At 35.3% G+C, this 8,801-nt stretch overlaps 1 protein-coding gene across 4 annotated transcripts in view; it reads right to left on the bottom strand.

Moving 5' to 3' along the window:
* The window catches only part of CENPC (centromere protein C), a 77,280-nt gene that overhangs the window by 48,242 nt on the left and 20,237 nt on the right, over positions 1 to 8,801 (bottom strand). For all 4 annotated transcript variants that reach the window (XM_035004888.1, XM_035004887.1, XM_035004889.1 and 1 more), the window contains one exon: positions 5,719 to 6,242. In XM_035004888.1, the coding sequence (XP_034860779.1) occupies positions 5,719 to 6,242 (524 nt within the window). The remainder of the gene's footprint in view (positions 1 to 5,718; positions 6,243 to 8,801) is intronic.

Here is an 8,801-nt window from a genome sequence, read left to right as displayed (position 1 = left end):
AAGAAAGAAAGAAAGAAAGAAAGAAAGAAAGAAAGAAAGAAAGAAAGAAAGAAAGAAAGAAAGAAAGAAAGAAGGAAAGAATGAAACTTAGGTCCCACCTGAGACCTACTAAGCAGGTTTATGAATCAAAATGTTAAGAAAATCCTCAGGGAATTCAAATGCATATGCAAGTTTGAAAAGCACTGTTCTGCTGTTTTAGTCATTCTCCCAGGTAAATTTGACTGAGGAGTAGAGAGATAGAAAATGAGCCAAATTATGTCAAGATCCCTTACAGCAGTAAAACTCTCTGAGTCCAGTCTGAGAATAAGTTACAGGATTCGGCAACTCTGAATTTAAGATAAAGAGAATGATTTATGCTTATAAAAGGAGTAAAAGAAAAACATTAGCCTTAATGATCTGAACAAGACACAAGAAAAGTTGATGAAAAAGGAAAGAATATACTTTACCAATATTGTGCTTAATATGGGAATTAACCAATATGTTAGAAATGATGAGAATGGGAGATATTGGAAGAGCCACCACAGATAGCAAATTTTGATAAAGAACATATTTTAGGGAATGGATATAGAAAGTAATAAAGGGTCAGTTTACAAAACATTAAAGCAAAGAGAACTTTCAACATGGTTGCCACTGATTAGTGGGTTTAAGGAATTATCTGTACAACTGCAAGAATCCTCACCAGTGAGCATCATTTTCAGTATATGTCCACCCTCCTTTCCCTTCTCCAACTCCTTTTCTTCTATTTCCCCCCTTTTTTTCTTTCCCTTACCTTATCAAAAGTACCTCAGGAACTGTTTTTTTAAATAAAGATTTTATTTATTTATTTATTTGAGAGAGAGAAAGAGAGAGAGAGAAAACAGGGGGATCAGTAGAGGGAAGGGGAGAAGCAGACTCCCTGCTGAGCAAGGAGCTCGACGACGTGGGGCTCAAGCCCAGCACCCCCGGGATCATGACCTGAGCTGAAGGCAGATGCTTAACTGACTAAGCCACCCAGGCACCCCCTCAGGAACTGTTCTAACAAATGAGAGGTGCTCATGATGACAGAAATTGCCCATGTTCATGAATAAACTTCAAAAAAAGAAATCAATGTGAACAATGATTTAGGGGAAAAGAATCTCAGGAGGAAAATGCTATCGTGAAAGACTTATTCAGACCGTGACACAGAAAAAGAATATCAAAGTCTAAAACAAACCAATTAATTATTTCAGAAACTAATTCTAGGTCAGGGAAGATCAGAAACTGAATGACAAACAATTTAGAACACTAATAAACAAAAACACATACAGAAGATACAACTGATATATGAACAGATGGTAACGTGAAGAGAGCTGACTTAGAACTGAGGGAACATATGTCCTAAGTAAGGCAATGGCCAGAAAAAGAGGTGACTTAGAAGTGATACATTTCTTTAACTACAGGAAATTTTGCATATATACATGTAAAGGAGTATCTTTCTAAAGGTGGGATATGTTTTAATAAACAGCAAAATTATTCATCCAAAATAGAGTAATACTTCTGTCATTAATAATAATGTATTCCAATGACCCACAGAGATAACTGCTAAGGCTAAGATCTGAGGGGTATTTTAGGAATAAGACAGATATAGTTGCTGTTCTCATGGAACTTTCAGTCTAACTGCCAGAAGGAAAGATGGAAATTTAGCAAGTAATTTTATGTTTGATAAAATAAAAAGGATGTTATTGGAGCATATATAGGAACATACTGGGATAGGGAGTAATAATCAAGTAAAGTGATATTTAAACTGAGTACAAAGGTTGGTAGGGGACAGAGTACATTTAGGAAAATTTTTCTAAGCAAAAGGTACAGCATTTTAAAAGGCCCACAGTTGAGACAGTAGTCTGTTCATGGAACTGGGAGAAATTCATTATAAAGTAACCCAGGAGATGAATCTGGAGAGTAGAGAGAAGACAGGGTATGTGCATAAACTGCTACAATAATCTAAGAAATAAATGACTCTAACTTGGCAAGGAGAACAGCAAGAGGAATGGAGAGAAGTAACAGATATGAAAGTCAAACTTTATACAGGTTGCTAAAGAGGAGTCAAAGATGATTCAGATTTCTTTCCTGAGCTACTAAATTTATTATGGTCCCATTTATGAAGATAGGAAAACTAAAGCAGGAGCAAGTTTGGAAGAATTTAGTTTCTAATACATCCAGTTTGAGAAGCCTAAGAGACATGAGAAGTGGAAAAGTCCACTGCCTCAACATAAATCATTAGCTTAGGCATTGCAAATTTGTCAAGTGCCTTCCGAATTAAAGAAAAAATATCTTCAGCATAAAAATATCCTTGGAATTAAATCATTTTCATATTAGTCTTTGAAAACTGATATGTTTAGCAGAATAATATCCTTCCAAAATATATTCATTTTGGCCAAAAATGTATTCACCCTAATCCACAAAATCTGTGAAAATGTTACCTTATATGGCAAGAGACTTTGCAGATGTGACTAAAGGTATAAACCTTAAAATAGGGAGATTATGCTGAATTATTTAGGCTGGTCCAATCTAATTATATGTGTTCTTAAAAGCAGTGGTCAGAAAGGACAATGGAAGAAGAAGCAAAAGAATTTGGAAATGTGAGAAGGCTGGCATTGCTGGCTTTGAAGATGGAAGAAGGGAACCATGGATTCAAGGATATAAACAACTTCAAGGCTGGAAAAGACAAAGAAACAGATTCTCTCCTAGAATCACTAGAAAGAAAAGCAACCTTGTCAACACATTGATTTTAGCTCAGTGAGATCTATTTCAGACTTGTGACCCATAAAAACTATAACAAATGTGTGTTGTTTTAAGTCACTAAGTATGTGGTAATTTGTTATGACAGTGATAGAAAATAAATACAACTGGTAATTAATCAAACATTATTTTCACTAACCAATCTAGATAAAGAATTTAATATATCTGAAAATCAGTGTGAAGAATTTGGCAGGTACTTAATAAATGTTTAACATTTATAATTAAACAATATCCTTCAAGTATACCTTTTTTTTTTTTACTATTTTATTTATTTATTTGACAGAGAGAGACATAGCGAGAGAGGGAACACAAGCAGGGCAAGAGGGAGAGGGAGAAGCAGGCTTCCCGCAGAGCAGGGAGCCCGATGTGGGACTCGATCCCAGGACCCTGAGACCATGACCTGAGCCGAAGGTAGACGCTTAACGACTGAGCCACCCAGGCACCCCTATACTTCCTTGATACAATGTTTTTTCCTAAGAACTTAGAATAAATCAAAATTTTGTACCTTCAAATTTTATGAATTAATATTCTACTTAAAGAACTAATAAGAAAAAAAAAAACTTTCCTATAACTTCAGTTTAGTCAGATTCTTTGTATTTTCTTAAAAAGGCCAGCTGCTAATAATGAAGGGAAAGGGGAAGGGGAAGGAAAAGGGGAAGAGAAAGGAGAAGGGAAGGGAGAAAGAACGGGAAGGGAAGGGAATGAAAGGGAAGGGAGAAAGAAGAAAAAAGAAAAGAAAAGAAAAGAAAAGAAAAGAAAAGAAAAGAAAAGGAAGGAAGGAAAGAAGGAAAGAAAGAAACAAACAAACAAACAAACAAACAAACAAAAGAAAAGAAAAGAAAAGAGAAAAGAAAAGGAAAAGAAAAGAAAAGAAAAGAAAAAAAGAAAGGAAGGAAGGAAAGAATCCAAAAAAAATAATATGGGGGGGCACCTGGGTGGCTCAGTTGGTTAAGTGTCTGCCTTTGGCTCAGGTCATAATCCCAGGGTCGTGGGATAGAGCCCAGCTTCACCGGGCTCCCTGCTCAGTGGGGTATCTGCCTATCCCTCCACCCCACTCATGCTCTCTCAAATAAATAAAAATCTTTTTTAAAATAATAATATGGGACATGTCAGACATTTACAAGAGAAGTCCACAAAATAGAAAAGGTGGCTTTTTCCCCCTTTATTTTAAGCAGAATTTTTCAAATACACAAAGGTACACACAGACAAAACTGACAACTATTATTTCAGGTGATATAAAGTCTATTTGTAGATTATACAAAAAGAAAGCTAAAATAATTGAATAATAATTGAAGTGGAATTTCTTTTCATAAAAACTAGCTTAAATACTATGCTTTAATATATACTCTCTCTCCCTTCTGTATCAGCAATATTATATTATATTATAGTCATCTAGGACCTCTAGGTACAAATACTATTCTAGTGAAGAGAGTTTTCTGGTTAATAGTTTTTTCAAATCAGTATCGAAAACATTTTTACTTATTTCAAAACTTCTTGATAGTGCTGAAAAAATATAGGCTCTAACCATGCGACAGATCCTGAGCCAGTATTTTTTAACCTTGAGTGTTACCACCTAACTTACAGGATTGTCAAGAGGGATTAAATTATATTTTGCACATATAAAGTGTCTAATACATTTGTTACATATTTGTTTTCTATTCCATTAACTATTCTAAAGAAATTCTGTAAGAATAACTACCTTTTCTATTACTTAAAAAGTGGTACAGGGGCGCCTGGGTGGCTCAGCGTTAAGCGTCTGCCTTCAGCTCAGGTCATGATCCCAGGGTCCGGGGATCAAGCCCCGCATCGGGCTCCCTGCTCTGCAGGAAGCCTGCTTCTCCCTCTCCCACTCCCCCTGCTTGTGTTCCCTCTCTCGCTGTGTCTCTCTCTGTCAAATAAATAAAATCTTAAAAAAAAAAAAAAAAAAGTGGTACAAAGAACATAAATTAATCTTTTCTTCATGACATTGTCATCATTACAAACCTCAATCACTATACAATGATGACATAAAGAAGGTAACCATACTCCAACTTTGTCTGAGACAATCCCAGTTTATGCTTCCTGTCCGGACATCCCCTCTCATTCTTAAGTGTCCCAGTTTGGATGATAAATAATATAATGATCCAAGATAAAAAGATCTATTGAGATATTACTTAGACAACTGTTCTCTGTAATTCTATTATCATCCTGTGAATATATGTGTATATCTGCTAGTCTACAGACACTACTAGATTGATTTTTTTTTAATGGTGATTAATTGTGTCTTAGTAATCTTTGTAATTCAGTGCCTAATACAGTGTCTGGCAATTTACTGAATGTTAGATAAATGAGTAAATGATGGAACAGAAGAGTATGAAGTTTTATCCTATAAGAAATAGCCCCATACTAGAGGGGACGGGGATGGGAGGATAGGTTAGCCTGGTGATGGGTATTAAAGAGGGCACGTTCTGCATGGAGCATTGGGTGTTATACACAAACAATGAATCATCAAAAACTAATGATGTAATGTATGGTGATTAACATAACAATAATTTTTTTTTTTAAAATAGCCCCATACTATCTTGGTTTTTTTTTTCCGTTTGTATTTTACTAAACCTCAAAGAATATATGATGTTGTCTTATTCATATTCTGGTAACCATCTGGTTTACAAGCCTTTTCCCTTCACTCTTCCTTTTATATATACTGCCATCTTCTTAGAAGCTACACAAAACTCAAGTGACTCAGAATTGAATTACATGTAAAATAGAGATGCTAGAAAAGAGCCTATAGATTTAGGTTTACTTTGCCTACTTCTGAAAGCTAAATAGAAATATTACAAAAACATAAAGTGGTGGAATAATGTTCACAGTTATACTTAATATAAAACACTTACCCACAGGCAGCATCTGTTTTTTGGAAATATCAACATTTATCATCTCTTCACACTTTTCCATATTTGTCTGAATTTCTCTGTAACTTACCTTGGGTGATACGTGACATATTTATATTTTTATCTTTAGATTGTTCCATATCAACCTGTTCTTCAAGTACACTGTCCTTAAATTTTCTTCTCTGTTTTTGTTTTATAGTCCTTTTCTTTCCAGATGATTTCTCTGCATTCTCATAATACATTTCATATTTTGTAGATCTATAATGATTTTCCAGTTCATTTGTCAAAGCACAACTCCTACCCAGTCTTTTTTGTTCAGAGGGCTGAGATTTCTCTATTGGGTAATCTGTGTCAGAATGTTTGTCACTTGTCAAAGTTGTAGGTGATACATTGTGATGTTTTTCTCTCGACTTCTTACTTTGAACGAGTGCAGAGCTCTCTGCAGGGCATACTGTGCACTGTTTCAGAGGCCCAGCCTTTCTGGGTACAGTAATCCAAGATCGACTGGCAAAACTTCTTTCTGATTCATCAATTATAAATTCATCCTCTAACAACTTTAGGTCATTTGAAGGAGATGAGTGAAGTGGAGCAGTTGCTATATGCCTAACAATAGGACTAAAACAGGATGTTATAATAAATAATAGCTCAAAAAACAGTTTTTACCTTTGCTTTGTGAAGAAAATATATAGGAAATAAAATCTATGTATCTTTTAAAGAACAGTGCACATCTCCTCAATTTTCCCTTACCCTTGAAAATCCTCCTCTTCTTTTACATTTCTATAATGCCTGATTATATTCATTTATAACACTAATGAGATCACAGAAATTTAGAGCTGGAAGGAAGCCTAAACATCAAAAAATTTAATGCCCCCCCAACCCACTATATATACTGTACAGTTGAAACCCAGAGATGTGTTAAACATAGCCCAGACACATTGTCAGACAGTCCAAAAATGCATGCCATTGTTATATGTAATGTTATGCTAATTATATGTTTGTATAGATATCTCTTAGGGGCCAGATTTCTTCACATCCAAAACAAGATTATTTCCAAGACATCTTCAAGTCTAATATTGTAAGAAAACACAACTAAATTATGCACTAAATTATATTATATAAAAATTCATTTCAAGTTTGAATAATTCACATACATTTTCAAATAAGTTTTAATATTGCATTCATGGTATAGAAATAAATAGAAAGTAGCTAGAAAGGCAGGCAAATTGGGATTAAACAGCATCTCTTCCAATTAGTTGGGAAAGCTTTCTAGAGAAGGAAGGAATTATTTAAAGGATAGTAATCTGATGGACTCTTTTGCATTTCCTTCCTTTTTATAAGAACAGCTTCAAGCAAACTACATACTGAAGTGAGATATGCATAAGTAAAAACTTAGGATAAACAGGGCGCCTGGGTGGCTCAGTCGTTAAGTGTCTGCCTTCGGCTCAGGTCATGATCCCAGGGTCCTGGGATCGAGTCCTGCATCGGGCTCCCTGCTCCGCGGAAGGCCTGCTTCTCCCTCTCCCACTCCCCCTGCTTGTGTTCCCTCTCTCGCTATCTCTCTCTCTGTCAAATAAATAAATAAAATCTTAAAAAAAAAAAACTTAGGGTAAACATCCAAACTCTGAATCTAGCATATGCACTCCTGTTTCTCCCTTTTCCACTTGAGTAAGGATGCTTAACCATTATTGTGTCTGCTTTTTCTATCTTTACCTAATAAGATATACAAAAGGATTATGAAATGAAAATGCCTTCTCTACTTCCCTAATCTCAAATCCCTGATAACTGTTATAATGTAAAACAGTATACATATATACACATACACATATATGTGTGTATGTGTGCATACATATATATATACATATATGCTAAGAAATATACTATCTTCTATTAGGTAGAGTTTTTTAAGTTTATATACTTAGAAAACTCTAGAAAATCTAATGAAAAACAAAGTCAATATAAACAGAAAACAATGAATGAATGTTTAAACAGAAATGTTACTTTCCAACATTTAAAGAAATAGCCAATCTGTTATAAATAGGTTTAATTTGCTTTACTGTATATAACTCATAATATCTGTTAGTTTTTATATATAAAGAAGTAACGCTAAGAATTTAAAAATTAAGCCTTCCTAAATCAGCCAATAAGAATTCTCTAGGGGCGCCTGGGTTGCTCAGTCGGCTAAGCATCTGCTTTCAGTTCAGGTCATGATCCCAGGGTCCTGGGATTGAGCCCCGCATCTGAAAGCGGGCTTCTCCCTCTCCCTCTGCCTGCCAGCCACTCCCCCTGCTTGTCCTTGCGTGTGCGCTCGCTTTCTCTCTGTCAAATAAATAAATAATAAATACACGAATAAATAAATAAATAAATAAATAATAAATAAATAAAAGAATTCTCTAATCTGCTCCTCTATTCTACTTCAAGGGACTTCCATAACATCAAGATTATTCAAACTGAAGATATCCTTAGGAAATAACGTTGACACTTGCTTCAGACTGAATGTCTATATACTTCCAAAATTCATAAACTGAAACCTAATCCCCAGTGGGATGGTATTTGGGGTGGGGCCTTTACGAGGTGATTGACTCATGAGGGTAGAACATTCATGAATAGAATTAATACCCTAATAAAAGAAGCCTCAGAAAGCCCCCTTGCCACCTTCTGCCATGTAAGGTTATAGCAAGAGGACAGCCATCCAAGAACCAGGAAGCAGATGTCACCAGAAAAGAAAAAGGAGACTGGCACATGAAAGGGGAAAATGGTATGCCAAAAGAGGGACAAATGCAAATGTGTACAACCAAGTTGGCAGAAACAGCTAACTAGGGAGAGTGAAGGCTGTAAATACCAGCAGACAAATCTAAAGTTTTTATAGGCCAGTGGTTCCCATCCCTTGCTGCATTAATTCTAGTTAACTGCAGTGTGCAGCCACAGTTAAGAATCACTGTGTGGACACAGTAGAACCTCTGAAGGTTTTTAAGTAGGCAAGAACAGATTAAAATTTATTTTAGGACTATACTTTTAACACAAGCAGAAGAAAAGGAAAGAAGATTTAAAGCTCTTAATAGTGAAATACACCATGACATAATTCTATTTCTAAATACCACCTTCATTTTTTGATATCATACAAACTAGAAAGTACTAATGAGCAAAAGCACTGAATAAGCAATGAAAGCAATGAAT

Source organism: Mirounga leonina, unplaced genomic scaffold (assembly GCF_011800145.1).
Source record: "Mirounga leonina isolate KUSES-001 unplaced genomic scaffold, KU_Mleo_1.0 Mir_129, whole genome shotgun sequence".
Taxonomy (NCBI): Eukaryota; Metazoa; Chordata; class Mammalia; order Carnivora; family Phocidae; genus Mirounga; species Mirounga leonina.
Note: the sequence above shows the minus strand (reverse complement) of the source record. Positions and strands in the feature narration are given on the sequence as shown.